Genomic DNA, 20,400 nt, shown 5'->3' with positions numbered 1-20,400 from the left:
TTCAACCGGAGTTGAGGAACAATTACTTTAAGTGAGTGGATATATTATTTAGGGCCATTTAGCCCATCAGCTTTGCAAAGTGGATCACAAAACCTGATCCTTATCTTGTCAGATAAGCCCAGGATATCTCTCAACAAGGTGTCTGCGAGACCAAGATGCAAGATGCAAAGAAGCCACTTTAATACGGGTTTGCAGAATGACAAAAAGTAAATAGGTAAAAATAAAAGTAAACAGGTGTATGGGTAGAAAACAACAAATGTTGCCCTAAGTCTCATGGGCATCAGCCCCGGTGCTCTGTGTCTAACAGAAACAGGAGCCCAGCCATACCCACCTGTCCAGGTTCAGCTTATGGGCCAGCATCCGCCAGTCATGACCTCTCGTCTGCGGGGCATCCAGGCTGCTACAGAGCTTCTGTCTGATAGGTGGAGGGATGCTGAAAGCGCTGGGTCCCGTCACGGTGGTGATGGTGCTCGCTGGGTCCAGCAGAGGCAGATCGATGCCAGTAGGCTCCTGTAGTTCGGGCACAGGAACAACACAGCATTACTTCCAAAGACAAAAGCAATCTCTGTTGAACCAATCGACATAATGCCTTGCTTTGCGCAATAAGAAGAGAATGGCCTCTTCCTGGCCGAAAGCCGGGACCTGACCTGGCCGAGAAGAGGTACCTTCTGTGCTGACTTTGCATAGCCTTGAATGTATAGGTTTTCGCTCCGGGCTGGGCTTGGTGGAAGTTCTGGTGGGATTCGATAACAGCCTGTCTCTCATCCCATTCAGGATGAAAGAGGAGAGAGGACTATCAATCCTCCTAAAGGTTTAGATTTCAAGAGGGGAGAAATGTTCGAAAGGGCAGTTCTTTGTGAATGAACAGATCTGAGATTAGGAGGCTGGGAGTTCAGAGCTTCTAGAAACTGTCTTGACCCTGAGGGGAATGCCCTGGGCAAATGCCCAAGTAAATTCTCTCTCTAACCTCTGCAGAAGAAGAGTCAGTTCTGCTTTTGTTGAATGAAATGGAACACAGCTCTCCTCCAAATGATATCAAATTAAGACTAATTTTTTACGGAAAATGGTGAACACAGTAGATTGCCTTAGGGCAAGCTGCTAATGGCATCCTCCAATTGCTGTACACCCTTATTTTTGTTCAATCTAATTTTAGGAGAGAAAATCATAAATTGGCTCTTAAAATAGTTTCAGCTCATAAAACAGCACAAATGCAAAATCTGAATTTCATCTGCAGGAGAAACTCTAATCATTTTCTGATCACTTCTGCTGGTTAGGAAAGCAAAAGCAAATGTTGCCTGGGAACTATTAAAGCAATAAAAGAAAATCCACTTAATCTACTTTAAATGTCATCTCTCTCTCCCTCTCTCTCTCAGAGCAGGTAACTCCTTGGTGTACATAATTAGTTGCTGGAGGATAAACTAGACACAGTTTCAGTCATCATGAAGTCTCTGGTGTCTTGCAGAGTGCTCGGCTCAGGGGGTCAGTGCCACCACTGTCCAGAGCCCCCCAAACTGCTCCTGCCCGGTGGGGATCACCGCTGTCTGTGTCCCAGTGTTCAGTGACAGTACGTTCTGTATTCTGGGGCCAACTGCCAAGGCTCACGGCTCGGCTTGTGCAATCCCACTGCACAGGGTCCATCCAGGGACTGGGAGGGCACATGAGAGCAAAACTTTTTTTTTTTTTTTTTTTTGCCATAATATACATGGTGGGGTTGGCCGCCATCACAGTATTTGGCCTCAAAAACCCCAAAACTGACAAACGGAGACTGAGGATTCCATTTGCTCCTCTGTGCTCATTCCAGCACATACCAGTTAAAACACTGGTATGAATGAAACACATTAGCAACAAATGGGATTTGGGGTCCCCCAGTGAAGACACGACTTGTAGATCTTTCCCCACATCTGACAGAGTTCCTTCCAAGGGACCCTGAAGACAGAGGAATCCTGACCTCAAGGGCACAGGACTTAAACAAAGGAGAGCAGAAGAATGACCCAGGGGCAGGTGATGGTGTTTATCGACGCATTTGTGTTGGGGATTTCTGAACCAAAGGACTTCAACACTCGTGTTAGGCACAAATGATGTATGTATGGGTTGGGAGGTGGAGGGGAAGAGAAATCACGTGGTATTTCCACAGCTTAGTGCCGTCCCCCGTGCTGAGATCCTGCTTGCTTCCTATCTGGACAGTAACAACAGAGCCTAGAAGGAAATGCCGCATATCCCCAGGTATGACTATCCCTTGCTGGCAGTGAAGATTAAATTTGCGCCTGAAGCAACAAGGAGTATGCTTTGTGTAGCTCAGACTTGCTCCCCCAGAGAGCATGCTTGCTGTTGGCCACATCTCTTACTGATTACCTGTGGTCTATGCCAGACTAATCTTCCCAAAGTGCCACGCTGATGTTTCTCCCTTTTCTCTCTTATTAAAAAGCCTTAAATGCTCCTCCTACCACATGGAGTCCCGCAGTGAGGGATATCTGTGCCACCTGCCCCCTTGGGTGGTATGAGGCCTGAGGGGCGATGCCTGCATAGTACGGGTCCAGGCCTGACATGCAGTAGGGGCCCCATCCTCCTGTTCTCCCACCACTTTACAGTCCGACCCGGTCTCAGGTTGCCTGGACAGAACTCAAACTCTCCTCAGACTGGACCACTCACTCTTCCTAGTGCCTTTTTAAAGGATGGACCTCTGATAGTTCTGCCCTTTCCCTTACTTTTCGCTGGGCAAATCCCTCAAAGTCTGGACCCAAACACATGTTGGGGTGCCTCCCCTGAACAAACCCACCGAAAGTCACCAACCTGGGACCTCTTGCAGCACCTTTCCCGGTCCACACATCTGCTCTGGGCATGTTGGCCATATTTATGTGTTATTTCTTTTGATTCCTTAAATTTCTTGGAGATGAGGGTATTTTTGTCATCCTCAGAATCCCCCTGGTACTCAGTGCCCTGCACACAGATGCTCCTCAATTCAAATTTGGTGAAATGAGAGAAAACATCTTTCCTCGTACAGAAAGGGGATAAAGGCCCATTCCACAGAGATCCCGACAGAGGCCCAACCCACAGAGTAGTGTGTTATGCATCCTTCCAGATAAATGTGGCTAATAATACGGCTCTTCTCACCGTTAAATCCTGAAGTAAAGGCCAGGTAAAGGCAGGCATGCCTCTCGGGAGGGTTTGTTCATGTATTCTTGTTGTCAACCTTTTCCTGATGAGTAAAAACTGTTACCACTTCATGTGGGCCTTCTAAGTCTGAGTCACCAGCCCTGTCTGCTGTGTCTATTTATTTCTGCATGGATGAAATTAGTCCAATAGGGCACAATTTTTTTGTGTCTCTTCCCAGATGGCTGACACCAGCCTTGCAGGTAAAAGAAAAATATACATCTATACTTCCATTTCCATTTCTTCTAGTAACTTCAGTTGTTATTAGTTCTTCCTTTACTTCCAGGTAAGAGTAGAGTTTACTCTTATGGAATGCTTATTACAATAATCGTTTATGATATTGGTACCATCTGTCTCTGATGTTATGATTCCCTTAGTTAGACATACGATTTTTCAACATTAGCCAAACAGCTGCTGTGGGTGACGGCACACATTTTCAGTACTGGGCGGTGGAAATAACGTTCCACTCCCATACTCTGACTCTTCTTCCTAAAGCCACTTAAAAAAAGAAAAAAAAAAAAAAAAGATTTTCCTGGGGTGCCTGGCTGGCTCAGTCAGTTGAGCATCCGACTCTTGATTTCAGCCCAGGTCACAATCCCAGGGGTGTGGGATTGAGCCCCGTGTCGGGCTCCACACTGCGCATGGAGCCTGCTTGACATACTTTCTCTCCCTCTGCCCCCTCCCCCATTTGTGCCCTCACTTTCTTAAAACAAAACAAAACAAAACAACAGCAACTAGATTTTCCTAATGATTGTTTAAACGGGTTCTAGAAAACTGAAGAGTAAGTGCATGAGATGAGTACAGCAGATGTACACAAAGATTATTCTAGCAAATGTAGGAAATTATAACTGTTACTATTATCTGGAAATCTGTTAGTAAAACAATTGACTAATACTGCCTCCTCAAGTTCCACCTTTTTCAGGGTTGAAAGCTATGAACTAAAGCAAGGTATGAAAAACCAGCCTGGGAACATAAGCTATCTCCTTTACCCTGAGAACTAATATTTATTTATTTACTTATTGAGATTTATTTTCCATTCATTTCTTTTTACAGTGGCTGGCAGAGGTTTTATTTTATTATTTTGATAAAAAGGGAATCTAAAGTTTAATTTGATGACAGATGCCACAGCTTGCAAAGGCAGAGTTTACTCAAGAATTCAGTGACCCTAATAGCATCGGTGGGAGCAGTAATGGTGAACATCAACTGAACATGTGCTGTAAGCCAAGTTCTGTTCAGTGCACTTACTACCATTCACTCGTTACATTCTCACAACAGACCCAAAACTTCATGCTATTATTATATCAATTTACATAGGAGGAAACTGAGGCAAGAGGGGTTAAGTAATGGCCCATATCCCCATGGAACTGTCCATTTGGGAATTTCCTACCAGAGGTCTTTGTGTACAGCTACAACTAAATGGAAGGTCTGAAGAGTCTTTAAATTTCCCTCTCTTCTCTACACTACTTTTTCCTCTGGTGTTGATGGATAGCATCCCTGTTCTTACTCTGCCCATATCCCTCTTAAAAAAAAAAAAAAGAAAAAGAAAGAAAAAGTAAAACCTTTAATTACTTACATTTGGGCATGCATTCATGCCCATACTTTTACTCTTTCAGACATTTTCATTAAACCCCATCTCTGTGAGACTAAAGACTTTGTCTCTCCTTCAGGAATCTCTGGCCAAAGCACCCAGTGAAGAACAACTGTCTGGCTCTTGACATCACCATGGTCTATGTCAAGCACAGCCTGGTCTCCCTGGGGGGCAACAGGTCCTTCCTGACTAGACAGGCCAAGGGCTATGGCTTTATAAATGACTGCTGGTGACTGCCTTGAGTGGTGGGTGGCTGGGGGGCGGGGGCAGCACATTCCTGGCAAGTCAGCTCATTCTTGGAAGATAGCACTTTGGAACTACAACCCCAGCCCACCTGCCAGCTAGCCGTGTGACCCTAGGAAGGAGCCCTGTGCGGGAGAAAGGCACCACAAATGGCGCCTTTTCTCTGTTTGGTTACGGTTTGTCAGTCACAGTGTACCCCTACTTGGAGCTTTTGATGAGGATAGGGGGCTCAGGGCTCTCCAGATCAATTGTTCAGAGCCCAGCCTTGCTCCTCAACATCAGTACCCAGCCCCACGCGTCTGTCCCCCTCTGTGGGCCGCATGCACCCGCATTCAAATGCTAACCACGGCGGTGGGACTCAGTGACCCAGAAGTAAAAGCAGCAGAGTGCCCCATAATACCCAAAGTCATCTGACTCCAGTCATTTCTGCCCCTCCCTTGGTTAAATGCGCTTGTGCGTCACGCGCGGGCAAAGGCCTCCGAAGCCACAGAAGGGATGGCCTCTCTGAGCTGACCGCCACCAAGTTGCAAAAGAAATCACCTTTCCTCTACGTTGGCACGACAAGGAAAGTCCTTAAGTTGGGCTTACACTATGCAAAACTCTTTTCCCAGCGTGGGGCTGGCGGCCCTGGGGGAGGGGCGCGCCAACAGCTCTCTTTCACTGGCGGCCGCGCCTCGTCCAGCTTTTCATCAGGCCGCGAACGTTCGCACTGAACTGAAAGCAGGCATCAAAGGAGCAGACCTCCACGCCCCCCTCCCAAATTCCGCGGCCTTTGTTGTCCCTGGAGCTGGGCGGTTATTGAACTCTGCAGACCCGCTGGGCCCGGAAAGTGAAAACACCCTCCGGAGCCAGCAGGGGTGGTGCTGTGTGCCTGGGAGATCGGGCCTGCGCACCGGAGGGCCGGGCGGTTGCCATGGCGCCCTGACATCGAGATCATTCCTTATGAATGTCACCGGGGTCTGTGACTAAAGTTGTTTATGAGTCAAAAGTCTCCCGAAACTACAGCAGGAAGTGATGGCCGAGGCCGGGCAGGCTGTGGGAAAGGAGGCTGGAGCATCCCGGAGCGGACGGGCTCCCCCGTCCTCGGTTTGCTATGGAAGACAGCCCTCAAATGCAACATGGAGCGCGCCACACGGCGCAGGGCCACATTTCATTCGTCACCGCGCGTGACACCGCGAGGGAGAAGCCGTCTTTTAAATCACAGGCCGTCCCGCTGTAGTTTTAAAAATACGACAGTCCTGCGCTTTGTGGTTCAGCAAGCAGCGCGGGGCTGGGCTCCTCGAGGCCCCAGGAAATGTTGCCTTCTGACCATTTGCCTGATTCCTTTTCCTTTGTTCCTCCAGGGTGCAGGGTTTCTACTGTTCAAAAGGAGGACGGGGAGAGTATGGCGCTCCGAGGGGACGCTCTGGGAAAAGTTACTCCGTGTACACGCTGCTTAAATTAAACCTTACACTTGAAATTCAGATCTGTTGTAAAAAGTTAGAACACGATCCTTAAATGCATGTCACTAAATATAAAAGCCTTCTTTCTCCAAAAGGATTTCCTATTATATTCTTTTATATCTCTGGCTCCCTGTGTTCATTAAAAATAGTATTCTATTAATAAATAGGATCTACAGGAAGCTTCTCAGGACTTCCCACATGGCCTATGCTGAGATCCCTTTATCCTCCACACCCCCTCTCTCTCCCAAGGTCGTTCTTTCCTCTGATTTCAGAGGCAGCCAAGAAAGAGCTTCTTACCTCTGACACGGTGCAGTTTAGCTGGAAGATCTGCCCTTCTCCTTCCACCTGTCGCACGCAGAGTTTGCAAACCAGTTCCACTGTGTTCAGGCTGAATCTTTCCAAGGTGAAAGTGCAGTGGAGGTTTCTTTGAGACCCACTCCATATATGATAAAAAGGAATTTCCTAAAGGGTATACAAACGTTAACCACCAGTGAGGGGCTAATACCAAAAGCGACTCTCAGACACTGCACGGCCAAGTCCTTTTCTCAGGATTACAAGTGACCTTATTTCACCCTCTCAACAGGCTTATGGGTAGGGACACTCCAACCCGCTTTTCAGATGAAAAAACTGAGGCCCAGAGATGTTAAATCTGCCACCCTCCAATCCCACAGCTAGTAAGTGGCAGAGTTGAGATATGAACCCAGGGCGTCAGCCTCCAGAATCCATTTACCTAACCAGTCTGCACTTCTCTGTCATTTACAAAAGAAGCCATTGTAAGTGATTTTTCAAAAGTTTAGCAATTCCCAAAATAAAACCTACACACTCCAGTCATTGCTCATTAAAAGGAATCCCTGCGGTGGTATTCTGGAGAAAAGCAAAGAAAGTCTAAAGGGTAAAGCACTGATCTAGTTCGCTTTCATGCCTATATACCCCCTCTGCACAGGACAGGGGGGAAAGTCAGAACTCACTGCAAGTGGGAAACTGTGGGCTGCCGATTAGCTGCCACAGAAAATCCTTGGCCTAAAAAGCGTCAAGCCTCTAACAGACATAAATTTTCTAAAATTCTAGACCACCTTAAAGAGCCCATCCTAGAATCTTGTTCCCATAAAGGAAAGAAAAGGTTGATATGTTTAAAAAAAAAAAAAGGTGGGGTGAAGTGGGGTGGGGGGAGAACAATGGTGGTTAAGAACTAAGGCTCTGGAGCCAAATTCAGTACAAATGCGAACACTCTCCCCTTGCCTATTTGGTGACGTGGGGTAAGATAATCTTTCCGTGCCTCAGTTTCCTTATCTGTGAAAAGGTAAGTGAAAGAGTAGCCTAATCATTCAACCTACTGGGGTTGAATGAGATAAACCAAAGTGCAGGAGTGTCTGGAAGATGTTACAAGTTCAGCCAGTTCAAGGCTTAGCTTGAACTAATAGCAGATTATCATTATTATTAAAATAGTATTTTCCATTATGATTGCACAAAGGATACAGTTCATAAAAGGGAAATATTTCTGGGGTTTTATGGCAGTTGCAAAATAAGAGAGAGAAGAAAGCAAAGGAAGATATTTAATGAGAAAGTCAAAAGCCTGATCCCTCTACCAAGTGCTGAGTTACACGGAAGGGTGTGGTATGCACCCCTTATGAAAGCTTCAGACTGTTAGCAAGCTAAGAAATTTGTTTCCCACAGTTTATATTTAAGTACTAGATATATGAGACTAAGAATGAACTAGAAACCTTCCCTTCACTCTTAGTATGTCCACTGACTTGTATCAGTAAGTCGCACCCAGCTTAGCTGCAGTGCTGGGGTGTGGGATTGGATTTGCGTGCATGTAGACACGGATTCACAGATTATCCAAGTGTGCCTGCATCTCCTGGGACTGGGTATGAGGCTAGAGATTGCGTTGCACAGCCTCCTGGGAGCTCGGGTTCAGAGATGCGGGGGTAGGGGGGCAGTGAACAACCCTTGGAGAGGCCTCTGCTTTCCCCATGTATCCATGCAGTGAGATTTTGGACCAGTATTTTTATGCTATTATTTAATAAAATCCTGACCACATTTTATTTTCAGGTGCTATTTCCACTTCCAAATTGGTGTTCCTTCCAAGTTTTCAATGTAAATGTATTTTCCTAGCAAGGCTGAGGCTTAATTTGTGTCACATGTGATAACACGGTTCTTCTGTTTTTCCTTATGAAGGCATTTTTGATGCTGTTCTGGTCAATTCGATGTTAGCATTTATTCTGAAAATGAATTGAAATGATGGACTTGGAAGTCCTTTTTACTAAAAATAAAACAATAACAGTACAATTATTTGAAGGAGAAATATGAAAAAAATTCTTTCAAATATTCTATAATATTTTTCAAAAATCCTAAACTCGAAACCATTTTAGAGAAACAACTACCGATGCAGGATTAATTTCAAGGAGAGGAATATCTGATTTCTAAATAACTTTAGACCTTTTTCCTTTTTTAAAAATGTTTACTTATGTATTTTTGAGAGATAGAGGGAGAGAGAGAGAGAGAGAGAGAGAACGAACCCCAAGCAGGCTCAGCACTGTCAGCACTGAGCCCAATGCGGGCTTGAACTCATGAACCATGAGGTCATGACCTGAACCGAAACCAAGAGTCAGACAACCAACTGAGCCACCCAGGCACCCCTAGACTTCTTTCTTGGAGCTGTCTCCAGTCCTTTGGTTCAGCCTGGGAACCTTACCTGATATTTTGCCAGTAATTTGCTTTTCCAGAGGGAATGGGTGATATCGTGAATCGACAGGCGCAGGTTGTGGGTGCTGCCTTTAAAATGAAGAGCCTTAGGTTCTTCTAGGAGCTGTCCTCCCATCTGTCTCTCAAGCTGCAATACCTCCTACAATGACATGTCCAAAGTCAAAAGCAAATTACTGAATCGTATGCCTTCTGCTGGCCTGCCGTCTCATCAAATGCATAATGTTTCCTCACCGGGCCGCCCCCACACCACAACCAACTGGTACAGACTCCCTCTTCTGCAGCCTGGAGACCCTCCAATTGAAGCCCCTGCCAGTTTGTATGTGACTGGATCCACCTGACCATCAACAATCTACATCATATGCTGTGAAGCAAATTCAGTACAGGTTGCATTTCCCAATGGACGAGTGGAAGATTTAATCAAATCCTGGAAAACAACAATCAGAGCCCCAAATGGGAAGAACTCCAAATGAAAGAAAAAAAGAGGTAGGAATATAGATAAACAGTTGAAGTAAGTGGATTTTCAATGAACTTTTAGGGCAAAGGGCAACCCCCTAGAAAACAAACCCATGTCTTGGACCTGGTAAAACCAGCCAACAAGTAAAGACCTGGAATTCATTTTGGGTATTTTTTTGATTTTTTATAGTTTCTTTATACAGAAATAATAACATTTTTTGCTTAAAATTATCCATCGCACACTTCTTGATCATCAAAAATATATATACTCATTATATGTCCTATTAGAGGAAAATATACTAATACAAATTAGGAAAGTCTGTCAGCACTGAATATTGAACTAAAGAGTTACTCAAAGTTGAAAAACAATGACCTCATCTTTCAAGAACTGCGGCTGATCAAAAAATTTGCTATGTAACTTTACTTATGCTATAAAGATGTAACATGAAGACAAATTCTAAATCTACTTCCATTCCTCAAACAAGCTAATGGGAGTTAACGAAGCATTTCCAAGTACAGCTGCAATTATCCAAACAGCAGCAAACCATAAGTTACCAATGAACAAAATATCCCGAGTCTCTGTGGTTGGAACCATCCTGTGTACTTTGCTTCTCTCACGCTTTAAAAGTTTTAGTGACACACATATGTAGGCAATTTGTGATCTTTCTTCCTTCCTTCCTTTCTTTCAGGGTTCAGGAAAATAATGGATTTTATAAAAATATAAATGCAAACCACTAACTTATTTTTTTGGTGACATTTCAGTTGAAAGCATGGGGTTCAAGAACACAGGCGCTCATTCAGGTCCTTCTACACGCACCTATCAGGCACCTACGGGGGTACCAAGCACAGATGGGTCACAGTGGAAAATTGTGAGGATGGGAACCAGATTGCCCGGAAATACACCCACGTTGCATTTGTTGAATGAATTCTAACCCATGCACATGGAGCCCCATAAGTGCAGAGCTTACCAACATCATTGATTAGCTGTAAATAGCTCATTTCTAGCTGCTTCTTAGTGGTTCTTAGCATCCATCATCTTTGAGCCAGGCCACTATTCTGAACAATGCAAGCTGCTGAAAGGTCCTCTAAGATGTAGGAAATAGTAGGATCATGTGGAAAATGGTCTCAGACATGGGTTCCTCTAATTAGTGTTTAATGGAAGAGAAGAGGCAACAGCATGTTGACAGAGAGACGAGCATGGTCCAGCTGCTTCAGAATATTTACATTTAGAGTATTCCACCTTGCTGACTGATGAGTAGCTATTACTTGTGACAGGAGTCTGAGCAGTCGGCCAACTCTCAACCGGTCAAACTTCTACCAGGACACATATGTTGTGCCCTGGCTCTGCTGCACCCACAGCTCGGCGGGCTCCGAGGGTCCCCACCGAGCCACACCAACCTACCCAACCCAGCACTGCACACACGTTCCTCGTGGAACACTTCACCCTCCATTCCTCCACAAGAATCTGGCCATGTGGAAATGAAGACGAATGAGAAAAGTGAGGGTTAATTGCAGTTTCTTCTGCTTCGGCAGCAAGGCATAATGAGCTTATGTTGATCATGTTTGGTGTCTAGTTAGCATAATAGGGAAAGCTGATGTTCCCAGTGAACCTGGCACCTGACAAATTCTAAAGCTAAAATGATGTTTGTTTATAAGCCGTTAGAAGAAAAGAAACATAATTAGAAATCTTTGAGATTACAGTCATGCCAATCAATCAGTTCTAGCTTCTTTCCAGTACACCCTAATTACCTCATCAAGACGTCTAAAGAGCAATCGATAGTAATTATCTGATTACTATAGATCTTCATTATGTCCAAATTATCTCCCTGGGATGTCTAAAAGAAGATGCATTGTATTCTGGGAGGAAATTGTACCCAACAATGTATAATCCACACCCCATTCCTACAATCAACATAGATTGCCAGAGGATATGGAGAACATTATCAGTTTTCTTGGCGGGGAGGACCATTGAAAAAAACCTCAACTGCCTATTGGCCATGACCTTGGAGTCAAGAAATCTAATACCACATTTGAATGCAAAGTCTGGGTTGGAGTCAGCCCAAGAATAAGGCTCAGTCCTTGGTTTCTTTGGCCTTGACCTCAAAAGTCATGTTTAGTGTTCTCACTAGTGGGAAAAGACTGGGCTGGCTTGAGCCTTTCCCCCTCCTCCTCCTTCCTCTTCTTCTTCATCTTTTTTGAGAGAAAGTACCAAGTAAAATGCCATTTTAAAGATAACAGAGCCAAAGAACACATCTCTACATTCTTAAGCTCTCTGATACAAACAAAGCTGCTGACCTCTCTGGGAGGAACCTAACTTTTTTGTCCTCTTTGATTACGCATGAACCCTGGTGAAAGATAAACTACCCATCGCAATGTACTCATGCTTAAAGCAGAGGCCTCTCTGACAAGAGACCACTGGCTCTTCACTGCTACCTCTGGGAGAAATTGGCCCTGGAATAAATGATTCAGTAAGGAATATCCTTACCAACCTTAAATTTAATGTTCCCTGAAACGTAGCAACTGATATCACACTCAGCATGTTTGACTTCAAGGAAACATAACAAAATAGAGGAGAAGACAAGAACCAAAGCACAAATTGAAAATATTAAAATGTGAATTAAAGATATTGTATTCAATAAATAAAACAAGTCTTTGGAAACTAAAATCATCTACAACTACATGAGTCAGAGATGACTTAACACATAGAGCAAATCCCATATACAGCTGACCCTTGAGCAACACAGATTTGAACTTCAGGTGTTCTCTTACCGATTTTTGGGGGGACAAATGATGAACAGTACTGTAAATGTATTTTCTCTTATGATTTTCTTAATAACATTTTCTTTATTGTAAGAATACAGTATGGAAAGCACATAACATACAAAATATGTGTTAATCGCCATTCATGTTACTGGTAAGGCTTCCAGTCAACAGTAGTTAACTTTTGGGGGAGTCAAAAGTTATATGCAGATTTTCAGTTGCACGGGGGTTGCTGCCCATTGCTCTCATATTGTTCAAGGGTCAACTACATAAATTTTGTATCAGAGGGAGAAGAAGCAAGCCCACTTGATACAATGGTCAGGCTTGTGTTCCTATTGTTAAGGTCTTAAGTGTTATAATTTCAGATGTATGACATAGCAGATCGCAGTTAAAAATATGCTGTAACTTGTATTTCAAAAAGCTTGATTTTCTGCATTCCTTCTGCATGAAATCATTTTGTTATATATATGATACACATAAGTAAGATGACATAAAAATAACAAATGCACGAATCAATAAGATATAGCTTTAGAGTTAAATGCTTTCCTCTCCTTAATCTTCCTGAGAGCATTCATTCAACATCAAACACACATGCCCTGCCGGGAAGCATGTCAGGCTCTGGGGCACACAGATGAGCCAGTCCCCGACCCTGCCTTATACCACTCACGGCGGGGAGACTGCTATGTAATTGTGTAACCCTAACGGCTGTTGCTTAGCTCTAAGACAGCTTCCAGACTGGATCACAGGTTAGGGTATTTGGATCACAGGTTGCCTTTGGATCACAGGTTAGGGTATTTCACCCACCTTAAAAGAGAGCAAGAACAAAATATATTTAAGGTCAAAAGATTTAGTTAGACTTAAGAAAAATACAGTGACCTTGGAAAGAAATGTCATACTAGGAATTAGGATCATCTAGGCTCTTTGCGCTCAGAGATCTAAATGTCATCTTCTTTTGCAAAGGTCGTCCCCCGCTCTTAGCAGCACCCCACCTCGGGGCCTCATTTTGGCCCTGGGTGACCACCTGTTGCTTTAATGAGCTTGCTCTGCTTCTAAGAGAAGAGGTCACTTTCTGACTTCTTTGTCACTTCTGTCTCCACCCTGCAACTTGAAAAGACTCTCTCAGGAGTCAGTTATTGGCAGAGGTGTCTCTAGCCCATCTCTCTGCAGGAACACACGCAAGACCCCAGTCGTAAAGACACCAGGAGCAGGCCCCTGTGCGTGTGAGTCTGTGCCCACCGGGATCTGAGCAGTCCTGCAGGATGGCTGCTTCCTCAGCTCCGTGGCTGCCCAGCACAGGCTCTTCAGTGGCCCTGAGTGAGGGCTCTATTGATTCAGGGGGCCCGTGAGGGATCGCTCGAAAGGCAGGGACATGAGATTCCACAGTAGAAACAAGCGGCTTGCACAATAACCAATTAAACCAAGACATTATCCATGCCAAGCTATTAGCCTGGGCCACTTAAGAGCCACAATAAATCTAAGCTGTTTTAAAGGCCTGTGCGTATGTACAAAGGGAGCACCTCTGGCCTGTACCCAGAGCTCTCCCAGGCTCTTAGCCTTGAGGATCGGCTCTCATTAAGGCCTCACTGGCCAAGGGGAGTGGAAGGAGCCTTACAGCTCCCACACTCTGGTTTTCCTAACCCCAGAATTTTTTGTGCGGCATTATTGCTGGGGTTAGACCACATCTGCCTCCAGGCCACTTGAGTGTCAGTCTCTCAAGGAGCTCACAGGAGAGCCCCCAGGCGACAGAGCTGCTGGCACTGGAGATACTTGAAGCACTTGTTTAAGAATGTGAGAAGTCTCTGCCCGAGGGGACTTTTTGCCAGGAACTGTGTGCAGTGCTGGGGCCCTGGCTCTGCTCCCCACACTCTGTGCTCACCCTCCTCTCACTCAGAAACCTGCCTCTTCTCTCCCCAAGGCTCCCAACAATCCATACCCCCTCCTTTGTTGGAGACACTTGTTTTAGCTTCCAGTTCCTCAAGAAGTGCCATTAGCCATTAGCTCCCCCACCCCTCTCTGTTTTCCCACCTTGCCCTCCTGGCCCCCCTTTCCTTTATTAGAAATCTTATCAGCTAGAGAAAGGAGGAAGCAAATGATTAAACTCGAAGCTCCTATAACGCATTAACATTTCTTCCGGAAGAAAGAAGGTTGGAAGGAGGTTAAATCAAGGCTTTGTTTTATGTTGTCTGGCTTTGTTCTCTGTATTGTGGGGCTGTGATTTGTCTGTGCACTCTTTACTCTTGGAAACAGAAAGCCTTGAATTGGCTGTGCTTAGTGCTGCCGAGGAAGCCCGGGGACGGCGGCGGTGGGAACCCGAGCACGTGAGCCTTCTACTCCCCAGGTTTTCAGCCCCGGTTGGCTGTGCCACTCTGCAGACAGGGACCTGCACTCCACGTTCTGTCCCCAGCACCCGACCAAGCACTGGAGACTGTGTTGTGCACTTCAAGACCCGTCCCCCGCCTTCTCCACGTTTGCACTGCGTGGGCCAGGGGTCTCGAGGCCCAAACCCAGCAGACCTGCAGCCTGCCCATGCGCTAAACCTCAGAAGACCAACCTTCAAGGGTCGTGCTGGCTTGTGTTTGAGAAGAAAATCACACCTCCGTTCAGACTTCGTGGAACCTGCCTTGCTCCTGTTAATTCTTGAATTCCTTGTGAAGACCTGCCCTTGTCATCGGGGATGAGAAATTCCTCTTTTTGCTACTGAGGCTTTCTCCACGGTCGCCCCCACAGCTGTGGGCCTGCGTGCTTCCCAGGCAGAGGCCACAGAGAGCGGCTGTCCTTCTCTGCTGTGCCCTGCCAGCTTTTCGGCCAAGCTGCTCTCTGTTCCCACGTGCTGACTGCTCCTCTGGCCTGCGGGCCTCTGGCTGCGGAGCCCAGTGGGGCACATCCAAGTGTCGGCCACCTCTCCCACCTGCTCGGGTCACCACCGCCTCACTTTGCCACCTATTCTTCCTGCGCTCACACCAGGGTGCTGCGCTCCCCCCACTGAGTTTGTCTGCCGTACTTCATCCCTCATAATAACGAGGCTGGACTCCCATGACCATGTGCAAACATTTCCCGTCAAGTCACTTGGTTTCCAGGGCTCTGCTTGCTGCTCCCGCAGCTGCCGCTGCCACGAATGCTTGGTCTGAGCTGCCACTTCCAGCCTGCCCAGTCAGGGCACCTTGTGACACTTTTAAAGCAAAACGCCAGAGTGTGGCACTCGAGGAAGTGATGGTGTCCCTTGTCCACCTCTGGGCGTACTTCTAAGGAAAAGGTGATCTCTCACATCTCCGTAATTAGCAATAGAACTTTTTAGGTTGTTCTAGAGCCTCTGAAGTCATCTTGTATTCCTTTGCATCACTGAACATGTTATTCTTTGATTTCTACATTAGTTCCTATTTTTACAGTAAGAAATTACCATAAACCCAAATGACTCTAAACAACACACATTTATTACTTTACAGTTGTGTAGATCCAAAGTCTGACCACCAGACCCACTGAGCTAAAAAGTCAAGGTGTTGGTAAGGCTGCCTTCCTTTTGGGAAGCTCTAGGGGAGAATTTGCTTTTTCGTCTTTTCTACCTTCCAGAGATTGACTACATTCTTTGGCTCAAGATCCTCTTCCTCCATCTTCAAAGTCACCACTGGCACATTTCTCTGGTCTCTCCTTCATGGTTATAGCTCCCTTCAACTGTAGCTGAGAGAAGTTTTCCACTTTAAAAAAAAAATTTTTTTTTTAATATTTTATTTATTGGAGCACCTGGGTGTCTCAGTCGGTTAAGCATCTTACTTGGGCTCAGGTCATGATCTCACGGTTGGTGGGTCCAAGTCCCATGTCAAGCTCTGTGCTGACAACTCAGAGCTTGGAGCCTGCTTCACATTCTGTGTGAATTCTGTGTGAATTCTGCCCCTCCCTTGTTCATGCTCCGTCTCTCTCTCTCTCTCTCTCAATAATAAATAAACCATTTAAAAACTTTTAATGGCTTATTATTTTTTGAGGGAGAGAGAGCACGAGTGGGGGAGGGGCAGAGAGACGGAAACAAAAGATCCTAAGCAGGCTCTGTGCTGACAGCGGCAAGCCCAGCGGGGCTCAAACTCACAAACCTAACTCACAAATCTTGAGATCATGACCTGAGTCAAAGTCGGACACTCAACTGACCGAGCCATTCATTCAGGTGCTCCCTAAAGTTCCCCACTTTTAAGCACCATGTAATTAGATTAGACCCACCCAGAAAATCCAGGATAATCTCTTCATCTTGAAGTTCATACCCTTAATCATATTTGTGAAGTCCCTTTAGCCATGTAAAGTAACATATTTATAGGTTCTGAATATTGTGTACAGGTATCTTTGGGGGCCTTTATACTGCCTATAATGACTTTTATCTTCTCTCTCTTTTCTTTCTCTTTCTCAAAAAATAAATTCAATGTGGCCGGTCATTTCCAAAATATATGATAGGGCCAGGGCCCAGTCTCATGAGAAGGTAATTAAGATTCAGTAAATTTAGATTCACCCAAAAGATCCCTGTCCCTAATGGCTGACCAAATAGCTTGATGACAAACCTGAAACTCACCCCACAATTACATCATGATTAGATTTAATATCTTCACTGAGCCATTATCTTTAAAATACCGTTATATCCAGATGCCCATCTAGGGATAATGAACATCATCAAATATCTGTTTTGTGCTAGGAAATTTAATAACTTTGATCTCCTTGAATCTTGTAAAGGTGCCTGATGTACAGCAAATGACTGTTAAAGAGGTCAAGTTCAATGACCAGAGCCACAGACCTGAGGAAGGGCAGAACCAAGAGGCTTAGCCAGCCTCACCCAAGTTTCCCTACCACACCACATTTCCTTCCATACAGAAGGAAAGAAAGAAAGAAAAAAAAAAAGAAAAAAGGAAAAACACATCTGTAACCTTATTACATTTTCTGGTATTATCTAATACTTGTGTTACATGTACAAATATATTAATTTAATTGCATAGGCCAGCATCCTGAAAGTATAAACATGGGTCATGTTAGTTTTGAGGTTGTTTGAGGGAACCGAAAGAAAAGAGAAGGCTAATGGGGCCAATTCAACAGAGGGCCAGCCTTCATAAGCCCAGAAGAGACAGGCTTGAGGTGTTCTGGGTTGTGTGGGGTCACAGCTGCAGTGGAGGGGGCGTCAGAAGGACAGTGGAAGGCACCAGGTTCCAGGATGAGAACAAAAGCTTTTCCAGGATAGTGTCTCCAACTGCAGCCCAAGATACTGAGTATCGCATAGCCCTCGACTACATTTCCTACTTCTTTTCATTTTCAGTATTTCTTTCATTTTCTCTTCTTTTCCACATAATATGAGAGTTCACAGAGTTTCTATACTAGACCGCAGCCTGAACCGGGGTATGTGAAAGCTGAAGAAATCCCAAGAGTCTATGCCAAATGACTACATGAAGCGAGCGGCTTATGTTAATTTACATATTTGGTCAGAAATTCATTTGTCAAATACATTTGTCAGAAATTCCAGAAGCATCATATGTGGCCCATAATGTATACAAATAACTCTTCTTTTAGGTTCTGAATCTCAGGGTTTAGTATAAATCTCTCAGAAATTGTATTTTCAGAATTGTAATTCAGGACAGTGGGACAGAAATGACTTATTTCCACATAGTTGTGGACTTCTCCGTGTTTTAAAACTTACCCAAATATCATCTGTTCTCTATTATTTTCTGGTCTTTTAAGAAAAAAATTTTAATGTTTACTTATATTTGAGAAAGAGAGAGAGTACAAATGGGGGAGGGGCAGAAAGAGAGGGAGACACAGAATCTGAAGCAGCTCTAGGCTCTGAGCTGTCAGCACAGAGCCTGACATGGGGCTCGAACCCACAAACCGTGAGATCATGACCTGAGCCAGAGTCAGATGCTTAACAGACTAAGCCACCCAGGTGCCCCTAATTTCTGGTCTTTTGATATGAGGATTTAAGTCTTTGTAAATAATGGGAGGAAAACACCAATATCATTACTTTAATCACATGAAGAGGAGGGAAACAGAAAAACTGATCTGTGGCCCAACTCAATCTTTACAATAGACGGGACCTCTCTGTGTGGGCACAGAATTGCCTCTAAGCCATTTTCACAGTTCATAGCATCTTTGTCTCTCTACATGAATTCAACCTGCACATTGCTCTCCCTGTTCCTTTGAGCACTTGCACGGGAGAAAAATCCACCTGAAAGGTACATGAAAGAACCCCCTGTCTCCCAGCAACCTTGACTTTTACTCTGGCACTCACCTCTAGCATCCTGATTCTCAGCAATGCTTCTGAATTGTTAAACACAGCTTTTAAGCTTCAGGTGACCATTTCTGCTGTGGGCTTAACAAAACTCAGGGAAATTGTCACCAAGGCTACCGAACTCAAAGAGCTAGGTGGGGACATGAAAGGATGCATCAGGGTTGCTGCTTGAGACTGACTGATGTGGTGGTCTCCTTTTTTTTTTTTTTTTTTTTTTTTTGCTCCCCGTCCACATAGACAGTATAAGCACATATGATAAGAGAGTGGGAACTAATATTCTAGATATGTTCACTTCCAGACATCCAGCTACAGTTTTCTCTAATAGCTCTCCAGACTGTAGAGTTCTGAACCCCTGAGAATGTCCTCCGCTGAGCTCCCTCTCTGACCCAGTCCAACATTCTGGGAGGGCTTCTGCCGTTCAGGAGAAATCCCCAGCACGCAGTGGTAGCTATAAGAAAATATCAAGTCTGGGGAGACCCACTTTCGGGCACCATTTGCTGCGGTGGAGATGGACGGGGGTAGAGGAGTTGGATTAAAGCACAAACAAGGAAGCAGAGCTCCTTTTCATCAGAACCCAGATGGGATAAAGAGAGGCTGAAATAAAAGGTTTGAAGAGGAAAGGACAGGAGCTAAGGGAGTGTCTCTTGAGTGGTGCAGTAGGAGTCGGGTCACTGCAAAGGACGGAGGGGTTGCCATATAATCAGGGACTTGGAGAGAGCAGGGAAGACTTGGAAGAAGTGCTATGTGAAAAGTGGTGAGTCAAGAAGGGATAAATGAAAGGAGTGTGGACAAGAAGAAAGGGAAAGCTTAGGGCAGCCATCTTGAGAGTAGCAGAGACTCAAGCAGAAATCTATCATTTTCAGAGCAACTCAACAACCTGGAGGGAGAACGAGAGGGCTTGTTCCGGGGCAGTCATCTTTAGCTGTGGAATCAGAAAAATCTACTGTAGCTCCAGTTGGCAAGAGATTTAGAGTGGAGGTGAGTTCCCTGGAGATCTGGGTAAGAACAGAGGAGGGTCTGTGAACCAGGCCACCAGAGGAGTTTGAGGGAGGTCTTCCTTAAGAATCAAAGGTGGCCTGCATGCCCTTTGTGTTCGAGAGATGGAAGGTCAGATATGGTGGTCAGAAACATGGAGCTTCGCAGGTGGGGATCTTGGCAGGTGGAGATGTTAATAAGGGTGAAATCCACAGCATGCCTAAACCGGCGGACAGATAATGTGGGATGATGTCAAGGTTACCAGAATGACTTTGGGCAAAAAACTGTGATTAGTGGTGACTTTGAATCTGAGAGATTGATAGGAATAAAATGAGTGGGAAGAAAGACCATGAGGCAGGTACTGCTAGGCTGGAGATAGGTACCAGGAGATTGGGGGCTAAGGAACTGAAATAGGTCATGAGTAACAGAGTAACAGAATGAGAATAGCAGTAGAAAAAGTCAACCCTGCGAGCAGAACAATGCCCCAGAAGTGATCATGGGGTAGGAGAAGTACTGGAACTCTTCCTTCATGCCTTGTGGTTACTTAGAGGGTGTGGTCTTCACCATGGAGATTATGAGGGATGCCACGTGACGGGGAAGATCCAGTTGCCCTTAATGTGAGTAGGTGAAGGAAGAGTGGAGAGGATGATTCAAAGGGTGTAGGAGAGTTTGTTCTTAAGAGGATTAAAGTTCCAAAAAGATCCATGGAAGTGTTTAGGATAATAGTTCTTAATCTGGCCGCACAACAGAATAACCCAGGGAGTGTTGAAAGAAAAACCCCAATACCCAGACCAATTAGATCAGAGCCTTTGGGTTGGGACCCCAGAGCGAGTCTT

The 20,400-nt window shown here is 45.1% G+C and overlaps 1 protein-coding gene across 1 annotated transcript in view; it reads right to left on the bottom strand.

Moving 5' to 3' along the window:
* UNC5C (unc-5 netrin receptor C) overlaps positions 1–20,400 on the bottom strand; it is a 305,372-nt gene that overhangs the window by 5,232 nt on the left and 279,740 nt on the right. The window contains exons 15-17 of the mRNA XM_032593071.1: positions 9,119–9,268; positions 6,721–6,885; positions 332–510 (exon numbers count right to left, since the gene is read on the bottom strand). Of these exons, the coding sequence (XP_032448962.1) occupies positions 332–510; positions 6,721–6,885; positions 9,119–9,268 (494 nt within the window). The remainder of the gene's footprint in view (positions 1–331; positions 511–6,720; positions 6,886–9,118; positions 9,269–20,400) is intronic.

This window comes from Lynx canadensis, chromosome B1, assembly GCF_007474595.2.
Source record: "Lynx canadensis isolate LIC74 chromosome B1, mLynCan4.pri.v2, whole genome shotgun sequence".
Lineage (NCBI taxonomy): Eukaryota > Metazoa > Chordata > Mammalia > Carnivora > Felidae > Lynx > Lynx canadensis.
The sequence above is the reverse complement of the archived record's forward strand: the minus strand, read 5'-3'. Positions and strand labels throughout refer to the sequence as shown.